The following is an 18,428-nucleotide window of genomic DNA, read 5'->3' as shown; positions in this document are numbered from 1 at the left end:
ATGGGCTGAGATTCTAAAGAGGGACTTGACCTGCTTGAATGTTTTCATAGTGAACTGGAACAATTTTTCAGAAAAGTAAAAGGAAAAACAATTATAGAGCAAAGCAAAGCAAAGAGTGTGGAAGTGCTTTGGTCCAGGCCCCAAGCTACGTGTCCCTTTTGTGTGAGGGGCTCTCCGAAACACCTCCAGGACAGCACAGGACGTTATCTGTCCTCGCTCCTTCCTTCAACACTCCCTCATCTCATTCTTTGTGCCCCTGTTCTAGGTCCGGGGAATGGAAGTGAACAGGGTCGCACATCGCTTGGAACTTAACATTCTAGCAACGGGAGATGGTTATTAAGGAGAAAAAAAAAAAAACTTGCAACTGACAGACGGTGGTAAGGGCCACACAGGAAAACGGCAATGCAGGGGCATACAAAGTGATGGGAAGACAAGAGACAGGTGCTACTTTACACGGATGGTGAAAGAAACCTCTGGGGGAAGGTGGCATCTGAGCGGCGACGTGAATACATTCAGACAGGAAGTCTTGAGGAGCTCAGGAAGAACACTGCGTTCATCAGCAGGAGGGGACTCAAAGGAGCAGCAAGGAAGCCAGTGTGGCGAGAGCACCGCGAGTGAAGGGAAAGTGGTAGGAAATGATAAGGAAGAAAGCGATAGGGGCGCCTGGGTGGCTCAGCTGGTGAAGTGCCTGACTCTTGATTTTGGCTCAGGTCATGATGATCTCACGGTTTTTGAGTTCGAGCCCCATGTCGGGGTTCCACGCTGTCAGGAGCGGATTCTCTGTCTCCCTCTCTCTCTGCCCCTCCCCTGCTTGATCTCGCTCTCTCTCTCTCTCTCTCTCTCTCAAAATAAATAAATATACACTTAAAAATATTTTTTTAAATATCACGCAGGGCTTGATAGGTCACGTTTTGTATTTTGGACATTATTCTGAGTATTATGAGGAGTTTCTGGAGAGTTTCAAACAGAGAAACCACCTGATCCCATTCGTGTCTCTAAAAAGCTCTCTCCGGCTGCCGCACGAAGAACGGAGCTGTCGGAGGGCAGGAGTGGACACAGGACACACCAGCCAGGACAGAGATGACGGGCACTTGGGCTGGGACAACAGCACTGCAGGTGGTGAGAAGTGGTGGGAAGCCGGACATATTTTGAAGGCAGAGTCAGAAGAATTTGTTGATGGACTGAACACGAAATAGGAGAGAAAAAGAGAAGACAAGGATGATTCTCAGAGTTTGGGCCTGAGCAACAGGAGAACGGAAATGCCATCTACTGAGACAAGGAAGGCGGCAGAAGTGCAAGTTTGACGAAAGAAAATTAAGGTTTCGGAATTACACGTGTTAAATGAAGGCCCTACTAACTGCACAAATGGAGATGTTGAGTAGGCAGATGAGTATAAAAATCTGTAGTTCAGAGAAGAATCTCGAGAGAGAAATTTCCGAGCCGTCATGATGCAGCTGGTGTTTAAAGCTGGAAGGAGGAGGGGCGCCTGGGTGGCGCAGTCGGTTAAGCGTCCGACTTCAGCCAGGTCACGATCGCGCGGTCCGGGAGTTCGAGCCCCGCGTCAGGCTCTGGGCTGGAGCCTGTTTCCGATTCTGTGTCTCCCTCTCTCTCTGCCCCTCCACCGTTCATGCTCTGTCTCTCTCTGTCGCAAAAATAAATAAACGTTGAAAAAAAAAAAAATAAAGCTGGAAGGAGGGTAAGTAGAAAGCGGGACTAAGAACGACCCCCCAAAACCCCACTTGCTTGGATAAAACTCTCCAAATTACTCCTCAAAATCCTTTTTTCCAACTCCTATAAATCCTCTCCTCATAGCATTTATCAGTAACTGAACTTTTTAATGAATGTGTGCATTTATTTTCCAGCTCCTCCCACTACAATCTAAGCAGGTGGCTGACCTTGCTTGTCACCGGGTCCCCAGGGCCTCGAGCGGGCCCTAGCACAAAGGAGGAACCCAATAACTATTTGGTGGCAAACAGGCCAGCAGCTCAAGACTGTCATCCTAGTGAAATGATTTTTAGAACATGCAAAGACTCAAGGTCAGGGCACGTTGTGGCAGGACCGTCTATAATATGAAGCAAATTAAAAACCACCTAAGTGACACGAATAGAAATTTAATTCCAGGCAATGGGATACTGCATGCCAAATTACTTAATGCTTCTGTCGATGGTTCTCAAAGTAGAGTCCCTAGACCAGCTGTTGGGCAGCTCAGTCAGTTAAGCGTGCGACTCTTGTATCTCGCGGTTCATGAGTTCGAGCCCCGCCTCCGGTTCTGTGCTGACAGGGCGGTGTCTGCTTGGGATGTTCTCTCTCCTCTCTCTCTCTCTCTCTCTCCCCCCTACCCCGTTGCTCTCGCTCTCAAAATAAAATAAACTTAAAAATATATATATTTTTAATAAATAAAGTTTATTTAGTTTTGAGAGAGAAAAAGAGCTCGTGAGCGGGGGAGAGGTCAAGAGAGAGAATCCCAAGTGGACTCTGCACCGTCAGCATGGAGCCCGATGTGGGGCTCGAACTCACGAACCATGAGATCATGACCTGAGCCAAAGTTAAGAGTCGGACGCTTAACCGACTGAGCCACCTAGGTGCCCCAGCAATAAAATTGTAAAAGCTGGAAAGCATATGGACAGGTGATTACTGCCCCGGCAGCGTCGAGAAAGCTGGATTCAAAACCAGCAATAGGGAGAACCATAAACCGATGTAACTTTTCCCTGGGGACCTCTAAAGAAAGCTCCAGAATCGGTTAAATCTTGGAAACCGGGTGAAGGTGGGTCTAACACCAGAAAGATTACTTGAAAGTCTGATTGAGAAGCAGTCAGACACTCAGAGTCATGTGCCAACCCCATCTGGCAAATGCCTGCGCCTTCCCAATCTGGGCAGAAAATTGCTAAGTTTCTTCTCTGGAAAGAGTAAAATGAAGGGTCTCTGGAACAGGGCATATATCAGTCATACATACAGTTGAGAGCAGGATATTATGAAAAACAGCAGGGTGAAGTGCAAGTGTACATATTGAGTACTGAGACAGCCCCCACCCCCACCCCACATTCCTCTCAGGCCTTCTTCCCACCCAGTTCCTAGAACAGCCAGGATTACACCCTCCAAACAGATGACTCAAAGAGATTTCTCTTGAAAATCCTATCAGCTCAGGGGGAAAAGATTTAAAGATGATCATGCTGGAGGCCTGCGAAGAAAATAATCCAGCTAGATCATGCACAGTGCAACTAGCAAAACTCACTATGGATACGAGGCTTTCACTCAATTTTTCAGTCTCTTTAAAAAAATTTTTTTAATGTTTTTATTTATTATTTGAGAGAGAGAGAGAGAGAGAGAGAGAGAGAGAGAGAATCTGAAGCAGCCTCCAAGCTTTGACTGTCAGCACAGAGCCCAATGTGGGGCTTGAACTCATGAACCGTGAGATCATAACCTGAGACAAAGCCGGGTACTTAACCGACTGAGCCACCCAGGCGCCCCTTTCAGTCTCCATTCTTAAGAAGACCAGCCATATTAGCCTCATACATATTTGAAGAAAACCTCTAATACAAGAAGCAGAGGACAAAACAAGTCGAGGTCAAATATTATCACTTATCATATCAATATCCTCAGGAAAATAAGAAAAGATGCTCCACAAAAACCAGGGAGTAAACCAGGAAAGATGAAATAGGGTCAAGGAAGTAAGGAACTTAACAAAAGGTAAGAGCATCTTCAGGATGGTGGTAGAGATCCCAAAGACAGCCTTGTCATACGTTTAGGGATATTTCATTGTAGACAAGGGTGGGTCAGAAGCTCCACCAAGACTTCTTCTGAAGATGAAATTGGCAGAATAGCTAAGAAATTGAGAGATTTTCAGAACTTGGAGGAAGTGTGGAGATACACTAATAATAAATTATAGATTAGTAATAAGTAACTAGAAAACTAAGCAAGTGACAAGACAATTATCAACTCTGAGGAAACCAAAGGATCTATGAAAAGTATAATCATAGCAAGTTACATAGCTCACACTAAATGCTGGGCTAGGAAAAAATTATAATCGTATTGGAAGACAGAGAAAAAGAAATGCACGATCGTGTGCTGGTGACTACATGGGGAAGGTACAGTGAGAAAGGTGTGAAAGAGCCAAGATTTATCTTCTGTAGTTGGAATTTAACAGCTAACGTCCAAAAGCAGAAATCAAGATGTCATACTATAAGCATATGCTATAGAGATATGGAGGTTACAGGGGCGCCTGGGTGGCTCAGTCGGTTAAGCATCTGACTTCGGCTCAGATCATAATTTCACGGTTGGTGAGTTCAAGCCCCCCACTGGGCTCTGTGCTGACAGCTCAAAGCCTGGAGCCTACTTCAAATTCTGTGACTCCCTCTCTCTCTGCCCCTCCCCTGCTCACGCACTCCCTCTCTCTCTCAAAAATAAACTTTTTTTTTTTTTTTTGCGATATGGAGGTTGCAGAAGAGCTGAAAATGAATATCTCTTGGGAACAGCACAGTTAGGGGAAAAACAGACTACAATTTTTTTCATATCAAGCATTATAAATCTATTTGAATTACATGCATATAGAATTTTGATTAAAAATTTAAAGAATGTAGAAATAGTTTACATTTTCACAAAAACAAAATACTACATCTCCCTTTCTCTCTATGTATACATGAATAAAAAACTTTCTGGAATGATCTACAGCAAAGTAGTTTGGTTTTGGATGGCACAATAACTGATGATTTTCTTTGTGACGCTCTGTATTTTATAGTTGTGAAATAAAGGTTGTATTAGTAGTCACTTTACATGTAGAAACTAAAATAAAGCTCTAAGGATCACCATTTACTAAAAGCAAACACCAAAACAAAAACTCTTAACATAGAGAAATAATCTGGGGCACCTGGTGGCTCAGTCGGTTAAACGTCCTACTTCAGCTCGGGTCATGATCTCACAGTTCGTAAGTTCGAGCCCCACATCGGGCTCTGTGCTGACAGCTCAGAGCCTGGAGCCTGCTTCCCATTCTGTATCTCCCTCTCTGCCCCTCCCCTGCTCGTGCTCTGTCTCTCTCTCAAAAGTAAATAATGAACATTAAAAAAATTGTTTTTTAAATAAAAAAGACATAGGGAAACAATCATGGTACTCTAAAAGGCTTGGATGACTTCAGACCTAGTCCTGGGGACAGTGGCGTTCAGGCCCGCCTGAAAACGTGGAAAGGAAACTCCAGAGATCCACCGCGGCCCAATTATTCTATGATTCTAACTTCTTTACTTCTTTGGACACAAAAAATAACTTGTCTGAGATCCGTGTCACTGTGCAGTCCAGCAAGTAATGCAGATATGCTGATAAAAGGAATTTGCTCTTTAGGGGGAACAGACTTGCAAAGAAGCAGTCCACACAAGAAATGCTTTGTTAAAAACCATATGTAATCATACAACCCAGACTTCCACAATCCCTAACACCAGACGATTTGGAAGCAATCTCCCAAAGAACTCTGTCAGCACACATCAAGATTCTAGTAATCTATAATAAGAGCCTGGTCCGTTCTCTGAGGTCTGTTTTCCACCATGTTTATTTTATTATTATTATTATTTTTTTTTTTTAGTGTAGTGTAGAAACAATTAAAATCATGAATAAATGTGTTGGGGAAGGTCTACACCTGTTACCTTCAATATACTCCTTACCTATTTTAAATTATGGAATTAAATCAGAAAGTGAAACTCACACACGATACGATAAATTTTGCTTCAGTCTATGATTAGAAGTCGGATATATCATCTTTGACTCTTACCAATCTTATCATTTCGGTAAGACCTATCATTTCTCTGCTGCAACTTTTCTTTGGAAATTCTGAGCCCACACGTACATGATCTTTATGAGCTTCGTTCTTTCCGGATCCACTTATTGTTCAACACCCTTTAAAAATGACACAAAGGCGGGGCGCCTGGGTGGCGCAGTCGGTTAAGCGTCCGACTTCAGCCAGGTCACGATCTCGCGGTCCGTGAGTTCGAGCCCAGCGTCGGGCTCTGGGCTGATGGCTCAGAGCCTGGAGCCTGTTTCCGATTCTGTGTCTCCCTCTCTCTCTGCCCCTCCCCCGTTCATGCTCTGTCTCTCTCTGTCCCAAAAAAATAATAAATAAACGTTGAAAAAACAAAATTAAAAAAAAAAAATGACACAAAGGGGCGCCTGGGTGGCTCAGGCGTCCTACTCTTAATTTCGGCTCAGGTCATGATCTCATAGTTTTGTGAGTTCGACCCCTGCATCAGGCTCTGCGCTGACACTGAGGCGCCTGCTTAAGATTTTCCCTCTCTCTCTGCCCCTACCCCACTCGTGCTCTGTCTCTCTCAAAATAAATAAATAAACTTAAAAATTTTTAATAAATAAAAATCACATAAAAATTCTCATGTGGAGACAATGTACCTTTTTAAAAAACTGCCCTAAGATTTCATTTCATTTACCTTTCTCCTAGCCATATGATTTACCAAGTCATTGCTTCTTGCTAGGCCACATTCCTTTTCTTGAAATACGAAAAGATTGGACTAAATTATTTTTTTAAGTTTTATTTTATTTTGAGAGAGAGAGTGAGAGAGCGAGAGAGCGAGAGCGGGGGAGTGAAAGACAGAGAGAGGGAGAGAGAATCCCAAGCAGACTCTGCACTGTCAGCACGGAGCTCGACTGGGGGCTTGAACTCACGAACTGTGACATCATGACCTGAACCGAAGTGGGATGCTTAACTGACTGAGCCACCCAGGTGCCCCTGGACTAAAATTTTTTTTTTATATTTATTTATTTTTGAGAGAGAGAGTGCGAGCGAGCTAGGGAGGGGCAGAAAGAGGGGGAGACACAGAATCCGAAGCAAGCTGCGGCCTCTGAGCTATCAACACAGAGCCCTACATGGGGCTTGAACTCACAGACTGTGAGATCATGACCTGAGCTGAAGTCGGAAGCTTAACTGAGCCACCCAGGTGCCCCTGAACTAAATTATTTTTAAGGTACATTACCAGCTTTAAAATTCTAGGTAGTCTGATTCTCACTTTTACCTGATTGTGATGCTTTGCTGATGGGGAAAGGCTTCTGAGCAAGGCCATCAGGCTGAGACTCTGTTCCACTTTCAACAAAAGAAGGGCAGCTGAAGTCACTCAGCAGCTCAGGCTCACTCTCCCAGTCTGAATGACTTTGGTTATCTTCTAATACCTATTTGCAAAATATACATAAAATTATTACACAGGAACTGAAAATGCAGTTAATTTCCACGAGCTTAACCAAGTCCTGCCCATCTGAAACACCATAAGGCAAACTACTCCAGAGAACTGCAACCATCTGCCAGGTTCCGAAGACCAAAGGACCTTACCCTCCACCAGGTGTCCCCTAGCAGCTCCTGGCGGTGCTCCCGGAGAAGGGCTGCAGACAAGGCTAAGCAAGGAAACAGGTTGCCAGCAGACGCATCAGGCTTCCTTCTCCCTGTGACCAACATCTCCCTTGTAGCTCTAGCAGCTACACCAATGGGCATGTCGATAATGACCCCATGCACAATGCTGGCTTATCTTCACTGAGCCTACCTGGGAATTTGCTCTTTGGATCTACGATAATGCCATTTCTCCTCCCTGGACTATCCTTTCTTCTCTATCTCTCCAATCCGTTATTTACTCTGTCATGCTGTCTCCCAACCAATTCTTCTTCCCAAGAGTTCTTGATTCCCTGAGTTCCTGTGGCACTTTACTATTTACAACACTTAACCGACAAGGATATACTATCTCAGACCGTTGTTTAATTTTTCACACACGTATTGTTGAAATGTGGCTGGCTACATAAAGGCCTCATCAGCTGACATTACCTTGGGGAAACTGATCACAGTCCAAAGGCCACATTTATCAGTTGTGCAGACCAAGAGACTCAATCTTAGGAAGAAGAGGTAAGACTCATGTTAAGGAAACTCACAAGAGAATAAAGTAAAATCAATCAATCAATCAACCAATCAATCAGGGATGAGATGCTTGTGTCCTCTGTTATACATTTCCCCTCTCTACAGGTAAGCATGAGACAAGGTACACAATAAAACTGGCAGATAAGCACGGACTCACTGAGAAAACCAAAGCAATCAGAAGACAACGTCCACAATCGTACGCAGGCGACCATCTGCCAGGAACTTGACTGTCTGATTCTTCTGGCAAACTATCCAAGCTCCCATCTAAAAAGCCAGCTTCTCCCTCTGGGCACCCAATTCCACCCCGTCTACTCAAAGATTATCCCTCACTTCTACTGTCTCTCTCTCCATTGAAAATTTCTTCTCTCCTGTATCATTCCTATCAGTACACAAATATGCTATCATTTATCCCACTTAAAACACACACACACACACACACACACACACACACACACAAAACACCTTTCCTGGATTCCATCTACAACATAAATTCTTTATACTTTGCAGCTAAATGCCTTGGAAGAGTTATCCAGACTCACTGTCTCCAATTTCTCTCTTCCAAGTCTATCTTGTACCTCATTCTTGTCATTTTTAAACATCTTTTTTTTGAGGGAGGGAGGGGCAGAGGGAAGAGGGAGAGAGAGTGGAGCCTGATGTGGGGCTCGATCCACGACCATGAGATCATGACCTGACCAAAACCAAGCGTCCGCCACTTAACTTACTGAGCCACCCAGGCACCCCTGAAGATTTTATTTTTGAGTAATCTCTGCACCCAACGTGGTGCTTGAACTCATAACCCCAGGACCAAGAGCTGCATACTCCACAGGCTGAGCCAGCCAGGAACCCCTTTTATACGTCATTCTAATCAAACTTGTGGTCCTGCTACTCTACTCATCAATTTTTAGCCCTCTTCCTTCCTGGCCAGGCAGCAGTATTTCTCACAGTTGATCACTCCCCTCTTCTTGAAACTCTTTGTTCTTTCGTTTCCAGAATGCCCCCTCACTCTCCAACCTTCCTCCTAACTTACCAGTTGGTCCTCAGACTTCTTTGTTGATGTTGCTTTTATCCCAAACATCTTAACCCTAGAGCGGGCCAGAGCTCAGTCCTTGGTTCCTTTCTCTGTCTTTACTCCTCGATGATATCATCTGGCCTTGTGGTTTTGACTACTACCTACTAGATTGTTTTTGATTCCAAAATGCTCTTCCCTTCCCCATGTTTTCATACCCCTGGCATCAGGGTGTTTCTGACAACCAATGGCATGTCACAGTTTGATTTACAGAATTATTTTCTTTCTCGGGGATATGTGAAATAATGGTGCATCTTCCAAATAATGGCATTTTCGATTTGATGATTGTAATACATATGGAGAACGTCCAGGGGAACCTGGGTGGCTCAGTCGTTTGAGCGTCCGGCTTCGGCTCAGGTCACGATCTTGCCGTTTGTGAGTTTGAGCCCCGCGTCGGGCTCTGTGCTGACAGCTCGGAGCCTGGAGCCATCTTCAGATTCTGTGTCCCCCTCTCTCTCCACCCCACTCCTGCTTGTGCTGTGTCTCCCTCTGTCTTTCAAAAATGAATAGACATTAAAAAAAAAAAAGAGAGAGAGACAGAGAACGTCCAAATTTATATCTCCAGCCTAGACCTCTCTTCTGAATTGAAGGCTTATAAATCTAACAGACCTGCAGTCTCCTCTAATAGCTGTCGCAAACGTCACATGTCCCCAACTGAACTACGGATTTTCCTGTTCCACCTGTAATTTCAGTTGACGGCAACTCCTTCCTTCCAACTGCTTAAGCTCCAACCTTAAGTCATCCTTGATGACTCTTCTCTTTCTCTCACACCCCACGTCCAATCCAACAGGAAATTCGGTCGACTCTATTCCAAAGTTTATCTAGGATCTTACCACTTATCATTTCCATTGCTACAACCTGATCCCAGCCACCATCAGGTCTTAATCTGGAAGAGGGCTTTTCAAACCTTCGTGTGTGTAAGGAGCACCTAGGAGCCGTGTTGAAATGTAGACTCTGACTCAGCAGGTCTGAGTCAGTCCTGAAATTCTGCATTTCTTCCCCTAGATATCCTCATGGCTCACTCTCACCTACGATTCCTCATCAGGGAGGCGTGGCCTTCCCCGATCACTCCGTCTCGAATAGCACCCTTTCCTGCCACCCCCTTTGCTATTTCCCTTACCCTGATTTATGCAATTGCTTGTTTGCTTTTTCTGGAAGTTTTAAGTCGCTTATCTTGCCCAAGATCACACAAGTCACAAGTAGTGAAGCCAGGATTCAGATGCACTCCCCTTACAATTCTTGGCACAGTCACATTCAAAGCATGAAGCAATTACTGAATATTTGAGGAGACTAAGCTTCTAACTTAAAAGTACTTGGTCCTTTTTCCTTTCAAAATCGAGTATATTCAAAATAGGTATACTCTTCAGTAAAAATTATACACCAACTTGCATATCAGGTTAAAATTCTGCATACGCTTATTTACTCACCAAGAAGATTTTACTGTGATGAGAATATTACTTTAGACTTTAGACAGGTGTTTAGTCAAGTTAACAAAAGTTTTTACAATATCTATTTTTTTGTTTGTTTATTTTTGAGAGGGGGAGAGCACAAGCCGGGGAGGGGCAGAGAAACCAAAGCAGGTTCTGTGCTATCAGCGCAAAGCCTGACGTGGGGTTTGAACCCACAGACCGTGAGATCATGACCTGAGCCGAGATCAAGAGTTGGGTGCCACCCAGGCACCCTAAACCTTTTTAAATACCTTAAGTTAAAGCAAACCGTAAGAGAGTCTTAAGGACTGAGAACCAACTAAGGTAGATGGGGGGTTGGGGGGAGGGGAAAGTGGGTGATGGGCAGGGAGGAGGGCACTTGTTGGGATGAGCACTGGGTGTCGTATGGAAACCAATTTGGCAATAAATTATATTTAAAAAAAATCAAAAATAAATAAATATCTTAAGTTCCCCTAAACATATTAAAATGTCAGACAGAATTCCAGGTTCTGATTCAAATTTTCTATGTAGTAGGTAAAACCCCAGTGTACAAATATAACCAACAAATACTTTAGCTGTGTAATTCTAAAGAACAGGTTCTTAACAGTCTGGATGGTTCTTTCTTTTCTCTTTCAAAGTGTCACCGTAGAACCACATAGTATCTTTTGCTTTTCTTGAGAAGTATCTGCCTCCTGAATCAAGAGAAGATAATGTTTCATAACTCTATCATTAAAAAGTATCGTCCGGGGGCACATGAGTGGCTCAGTTAGTTAAGCATCTGACTCTTGATCTCGGCTCAGGTCATGATCTGATGGTTCATGAGTTCGAGCCCCACATCAGGCTCTGCTCTGACAGTGTGGAACATGTTTGGGATTCCCTCTCTTCCTCTCTCTCTGCCCCTCCCCTGCTCGTGCCCACTCCCCTCTCTCTCTCTCTCAAAAATAAATGACCATTAAAAAAAAAAGTATTGTCTGTTCATGTCTCCTAAGGCAAGGGAAATAAAAGCAAAAATGAACTATTAGGACCTCATCAAGATAAAAAGCTTCTGCACAGCAAAGGAAATAATCAACAAAACTATAAGGCAACCTACAGAATGGGAGAAGATATTTGCAGGTGACATATCAGATAAAGGGTTAGTATCCAAAATCTATAAAGAACTTACCAAACTCAACACCCAAAAAACAAATAATCCCGTGAAGAAATGGGCAGAAGACATGAATAGACATTTTTCCAAAGAAGACCTCCAGATGGCAAACAGACACATGAAAAGATGCCCAACATCGCTCATCATTAGAGAAATACAAGTCAAATTTCTTAAAAGAAATTGCTTCAACTTCTACTTAGAACTTCACTACAAATTTCTTTGTTTCAACTAGTCAGATAAGAAATCCAAATTAATTCCAATGTCTAGGTCAGTGACCTTGTCCTTCTGGACTATCACGGAAACGTCTTCACTGACGATTCTCTGACAGACATCACAAATCCAGATGAGGCTCGACCTGTTTTCATCTCTACCTCATACTAGAAGTGACTTTTAATCCTGCGTTTCAGACTCGTGACTTACCGTAACTTTTCTTCTCCAAACTGGGTTTTTACAATAGGCCTGCTTGCTCTTCTGAAGGTAGCGCTTCCAAAAATTATGTAAAACTTCATTCTAAGGTGGAAGGGAAGTGAGTGGTAATTCAGGTAACGCCACACACACCGGCACATCTCTACCACGTGTACTTCACATACCGCCCTCCACTCAGACATGTTCTTACCTTCCTTACCTACTTTCTTGGAAAAGAATGACCATCACAAAATCTGCGTATCGGTATATGGCAGGTATACGGCAAACACTGAATAAATTCTTCATTACCTTTGATCTCAGAGAAAGAAGAGACTAATTCTGTAAAGGTCACCTAGTTGACCCCTTCCTTTTGCAGGTTAAGTAAATTAAGAATCAGAGAGGGACACCTGGGAGGCCCAAGTTGGTTAAGCCTCCGACTTCGGCTCAGGTCACGATCTCACGGTTCGTGGGTTCGAGCCCCGCGTCGGGCTCTGTGCGGACAGCTCGGAGCCTGGAGCCTGCTTCCGATTCTGTGTCTCCCTCTCTCTCTGCCCCTCCCCACTTGCACTCGGACTCTCTCTCAAAAATAAATAAACATTAAAAAAATTATAAAAGAAAAAAAGAATGAGAGAAAGCAAGCAACTTCTACATGACTACACTTCTGGTTAGAAGCAGAGCTGCTATCGGGTCCAGGCAGAAGTAAAATAAAACAGGACAAACAAAACAAAACAACTTCTCTATTATTCAGCACCTACTAGGCATGAGGCATCCGTTAGCTCTGATACAACATGCAAGACAGCCATTATCTCCGTTTTACCGCTACAGAAACTGAGTAAATTGGCCAAAATGACCCAACCACTGAGTGGAAAAACCATGAATAGGATTTGGAGTCAGTTTTGATTCCAGAGCCTGTGTTCTTAGAGTAATGCCGTTCCTATGCCATTTAAATGGTCAGGTCTAACGGGTTATGCTCATTGGCTGATTTCAGACAAACTGTTTTCAGGATTAACCCCAATGAAGTGGGTAGAAAACTATACAGGAGTAAACCCTACTGTATCTATTTGGTATAACTTTATGCAACTATAAATTGAAAGCATTTATACAGAGGATGGCTTGAAAGAAACCAGATTCCCAAACCCCCAGACTACCAGCAATCTTCCCTAATTTAATGACCACCATGGATGCCATCTGGTCTCTCGTGTTTTTGGATTTTTAATTCCTATAATATTTTTCAGGGTAGGCCCAGGGTCCTTTTAGGCTATAAACTGATCTAGAGGCCATTCTTTTTGGCTTGCCTCAAACACTGGTTTGAACAGCAAAGGCTCCTCTACAGATCTTTCCTTGGTGACTTCAGTCCACATTGATCTTTCTCCCTTCTCTTTTTGCCCTTAATGTCATTTATGAGCACAGCATTCTATCGTTTCATTTTTCTTATGAACTATCTTTTTTTTTTAAGTTTATTTATTTTGAGAGAGAAAGAGAGTGCAAGCAGGGGAAGGGCAGAGACAGAGGGAGAGAGGGAATCCCAAGCAGGCTCAGAGCCCAAGGTGGGGCTTGATCTCACAAACCAAACCGTGAGATCACGACCCAAGCTGAAATCAAGCGAGTCGGATGCTCAATCGACTGAGCCACCCAGGCGTCCCTCCACCATTTCACGTGAAAATTCACGTTAACAGTAGGGATTGTGGTACTCTGGAGGAACAGCAGGTCCAAGTGTGGTCCCCGGACCATCAGTGTCACCTGGGAACTTGTAAGAAATGCAAATTCTGGGGGCACCTCGTGGGGTTCTGCACTTGGGATTCTCTCTCTCCCCCTCTCTGCCCTTCCCCCACTCGTGTGCACTCATTCTCTCTCTCTCTCTCTCTCTCAAAATAAATAAACATTAAAAAGAAAAAAGAAAAGAAAAGAAAAGAACTGCAAATTTTGGGCCTTACTCCAGACCTACTGAATTGGAAACGCTAGAATGAGGTTCGGCAATCTGTGTTTGAATCAGCCTTCCAGGTGATTCTGGTACGCATTCAAGTTTGAGAAGCACTGTTTTTTGTTTTGTTTTTTTAATTTTTTTTTTCAACGTTTTTTATTTATTTTTGGGACAGAGAGAGACAGAGCATGAACGGGGGAGGGGCAGAGAGAGAGGGAGACACAGAATCGGAAACAGGCTCCAGGCTCCGGGCCATCAGCCCAGAGCCCGACGCGGGGCTCGAACTCCCGGACCGCGAGATCGTGACCTGGCTGAAGTCGGACGCTTAACCGACTGCGCCACCCAGGCGCCCCGAGAAGCACTGTTTTAATGTATCATTCCCCAGAGTGCATTCTGAAACTCAAGTCCTGATAGATACACACACCAGAGGATTTTCTCAAATTGTGAATGCCACAGACTACTTCCCCTTGGAAATTAAACAATCACGTTAACACAGAGAAGGCACCAAAAAGTCTGCAAGGTTATTTATCTTACTTTATTTAACCCAATGTTTCCTAAATGCTGAACCTAAACATATTTATATTTACATATATTAATATTTAATATTGAAGACTAAAACCTTTCCTTTTTAAGTTTATTTATTTGAGAGAGACAAGGACAGTGCAAGTGGGGGAGGGGCAGAGAGCGAGGGACAGAGAGAATCCCAAGCAAGCTCCGCACTGTCAGTGCAGAGCCCGACGTGGAGCTTGAAGTCACAAAACCACGAGATCATGACCTGAGCCAAAACCAAGAGTCAGACGCTCGACTGACTGAGCCACCCGGGTGCCTCTGAAGACTAAAACCTTTTTTATTTTCTTTTGGATGCATTGCTTATTTATATTCTGTAGAGCACACTTTGGAAATTATTGGCCTAATAAAAAGATTAAAGAAAAAAACATCAGAAAAAATGATTCTTTCAGTAGCCCTAGTGTCATGACTGATAGCCCTACTTTTCTCCTTAGTTTCCCTCCAAATCCTACTGGTGTTCAAACGAAGCATCAAGCTGGCCTCTAGACGCAAATGGACTCACCTTTAGTTCTGGGCCCACTCCAAGGGTCTTTAAGGCTTCCGCTTGTTGATAAAGTATGTGCTGAAAACCTTCACACACATACCAATCCCAGCCTCTCTCTAAACAACAAATAACATGCTTCAGACATGTGCACTCCTATTTACTACAGGCTACCACATAATTACAACTAGGTTTTACACACTACAGCTGGAATTCTTTTGTATACCTGAGTAGGAATACTCTCTCTTGTTTCCAATCTGGCAAATACGTACTAAATGCTAAAGCTAAACCCCGTTTTTATAATTCATCAGATTTTAAATATTTTAAGTTATCTACAATTTTTCTGAAATACTCATGGAAAAGGCAGAGAAATGAGTAGCCAACATATTAAAAAATGAAATAGGCTTTAAAAGTATATCCTGAACCCAAAAATGTACTGTACTGGACAATACCCGGCAGAATCCGAAAGGAAAGAATGCTCGACACTCAGCCTTGGCTTCTCCAGGCCTCTGTCCCGGTCACAAAGAAAGGGAACGGTGAGTATTTGGAGAATGAATGAACAAAAGCCAAGATGCGAAGGTCTAGGAGTGCAGAGAGTGCACTAAGAACATTCGGAGAAAATAAAGTGCTCGATGGCATTCTGCTTTTCTGGAGACAGTTATAGGTTGCGGGGAGAAAATGGAAGCAAGGAAACAAATACTTCCTGAACCCTGCCTTGGCACCAGGTATGTGCTGAATATTTGAAATATATTATTTTCTTTAATGCTCAAAACAACCCTAGGAGATTGTGAAGAAATCTGCCTCCACAGCAGACAGAGTTACATGTTTAAATAGAACTACCAGTTAAAGAAAATATTAAAATCGGTTAAGACCCTAATGTTTTACTCCTCTCTGCTGGACACATATCCCAACTCTATGGAAAACATGTTATCGGCACCTTTTACACATAGTTTATGAAGTCTGTTACTAGGACTCCAGGCTCCCCTCTCCCCGCAGAATGTCACAGGACTCCTACTCCCCACCCTGTTGACTAACCCAATTTCTGGAAAGGGTCTTGGGTTGTATATGAGTAAGAGAGAAAGCCTCTAATTTTGATGCATTCTGAAACTGAGGGAGTTTAAGCTCTTAAAGCTGAACACGTGCGCATTCTTCTTGCAGAACACCATTCTTACAAAATGGTAAAGTGGTATTTAAATTCTGAGTTCCTATTTTATAGAACAAATGGTATTACCATTCTCATTTTACTGATGAAGAAACTATGTTGGGTCAAAGAAGCTGAATATAAGACACTTGACACCTAATTTGAAGCATTTAAATCTCCTTCAGCAATTTAAGTTTAAACTATACATATTTTTTTTTTTAAGTAGGCTTCATGCCCAGCATAGAGCTCAGTGTGGGGCTTGAACTCACAACCCTGAGATCAAGACCTGAGCTGAGATCCAGAGTCGGACCCTTAACTGACGGAGCCATCCAGGCACCCCTAAACTATACATTTTATCTACTTAAGTAAAATACAGATTAATCAAGTTTTATTGTAATAAAATTTAATTAAAATTAATCAGCTTTTAGCCTAATAAAAACAGTCACTATTAAAGGTAAAACAGAAACATGAGTTAGCATTTAGGCATTCTCTCTGTTATTCACCTAAGAATATCAATGTATTTCATATAGATGTTTCACGAATATTTATATATCTACATTTCATGCGTGTGTGTCCTTAAAGCTACCTTACAACAGTGTACAAGAATCCACTGGTACCATTAGCCTGGTTTCAAATTGGAGAATCTGGCCCTGGGTAGTCACAGAAATAAAAAGCATCAGACTTGGGGCGCTCAGTTTGTCAAGTGTCTGACTGTTGATTTCAGCTCAGGTCATGATCTCACAGTTGGTGGGGATTCAGCCGCCTGTCGGGCTCTGTGCTGACAGTGTGGAGCCTGCTTGGGATTCTCTCTCTCCCTCGCTCTGCCCCTCCCCTGCTCGCAAGCGCACACACTCGCTCTCTCTCACTCTCTGTCTCAAAATAGATAAATAAATTCAAAAAAATTAAAGCATCAGACTTTACCTCAGATTCTTCTCAGTAATGGTTAATTATATATACTCACTAGATTAATGAAATAGGTCACCTTTCAATGCACACCTATGCTGAGACTATTTTAAGGAAAATGATGTTCCTATTTTAGAAGGGTGTGTTCAAAATTCAGTGTGAGAAATGGATTTCTAAAAGATGAATATTATGTTTAACTCACCTATCCTGACAATTTCATAGTTGAGTCATTTCAGAAAATAAGCATTTTTCTTTAAAAGCAGAGAAAATCATATTCACAATACATGACATAACACAGAGAAACATATGCCAACAGATAAGAAGAAATATACTCCATTATCCTTTTTTGCACAATAGTTGCTCCACTGGTTACCCCTGTCAGAATGGCTAACATTAACAACTCAGGCAACAACAGATGTTGGCGAGGATGCGGAGAGAGAGGATCTCTTTTGCACTGTTGGTGGCAATGCAAGCTGGTGCAGCCACTCTGGAAAACAGGATGGAGGTTCCTCAAAAAACTAAAAATAGAACTACCCTCCGACCCAGCAACTGCACTACTAGGCATTTATCCAAGGGATACGGGTGTGCTGTTTCGAAGGGACACATGCACCCCCATGTTTATAGCAGCACGATCAACAATAGCCAAAGTATGGAAAGAGCCCAAATGTCCATCGATGGATGAATGGATAAAGAAGATGTGGTCTGTATATACAATGGAGTATACTCGGCAATCAAAGAGGATGAAATCTTGCCGTTTGCAACTACGTGGATGGAACTGGAGGGTATTATGCTGAGTGAAATTAGTCAGTCAGAGAAACACAAACATCATATGACCTCACTCATATGAGGACTTTAAGAGACAAAACAGAGGAACATAAGGGAAGGGAAACAAAAATAATATAAAAACAGGGAGGGGGATAAAACGGAAGAGACTCATAAATCTGGAGGACAAACTGAGGGTTACTGGAGGGGTTGTGGGAGGGGAGATGGGCTAAATGGGTCAGGGGCACTAAGGAACCTACTCCTGAAATCCTTGCTTCACTATATGCTAACTAACTTGGATGTAAATTTTAAAAAATAAAAAATAAAGTTAAAAAAAAATAGCTGCTCCACTGGAAAACCAACTCACAACAATAAGCAGGCTAAAAACAGGATATGCTTTTAAGACATTTACTTCCGATTTTACCATCAACAATTACCCACTTTAATTCCACTTTGGACGAGCCATTTACAACTCTGGCAACTTGTCTAAAATCCATTTAAAATTCCATCCCACATCTCCAAGCACATATGAAGAAAGGGCTTACCAAGTTTTCTTTTTCTTTTAAGTCCCCGGTTGATGGCTTGTATTTTCGTATTAGGAATAGCCCCAGTGTTTATGACTTCCTTTGATCTCTGCAGGAAACAGACAGACCATGAAAAAAGATGGTTTTACATCTCCCTAAATGTATTTCCAAGCATCTCTGGGAAGCATAATGAACCAAACTG

The 18,428-nt window shown here is 42.9% G+C and overlaps 1 protein-coding gene across 3 annotated transcripts in view; it reads right to left on the bottom strand.

Moving 5' to 3' along the window:
- Nucleotides 1-18,428, bottom strand: part of TAF1B (TATA-box binding protein associated factor, RNA polymerase I subunit B) — a 68,454-nt gene that overhangs the window by 45,003 nt on the left and 5,023 nt on the right. For 2 of the 3 annotated variants that reach the window (XM_047845221.1, XM_047845220.1), the window contains exons 3-6: nt 18,248-18,335; nt 14,918-15,015; nt 11,943-12,032; nt 7,002-7,155 (exon numbers count right to left, since the gene is read on the bottom strand). In XM_047845221.1, the coding sequence (XP_047701177.1) occupies nt 7,002-7,155; nt 11,943-12,032; nt 14,918-15,015; nt 18,248-18,335 (430 nt within the window). Of the gene's footprint in view, nt 1-7,001; nt 7,156-11,942; nt 12,033-14,917; nt 15,016-18,247; nt 18,336-18,428 lie in introns of those variants that run through there. The other variant, XM_047845222.1, reaches the window with a different exon arrangement.

The sequence above is a fragment of the Prionailurus viverrinus genome, unplaced genomic scaffold (assembly GCF_022837055.1).
Source record: "Prionailurus viverrinus isolate Anna unplaced genomic scaffold, UM_Priviv_1.0 scaffold_33, whole genome shotgun sequence".
NCBI lineage: Eukaryota > Metazoa > Chordata > Mammalia > Carnivora > Felidae > Prionailurus > Prionailurus viverrinus.
Note: the sequence above shows the minus strand (reverse complement) of the source record. Positions and strands in the feature narration are given on the sequence as shown.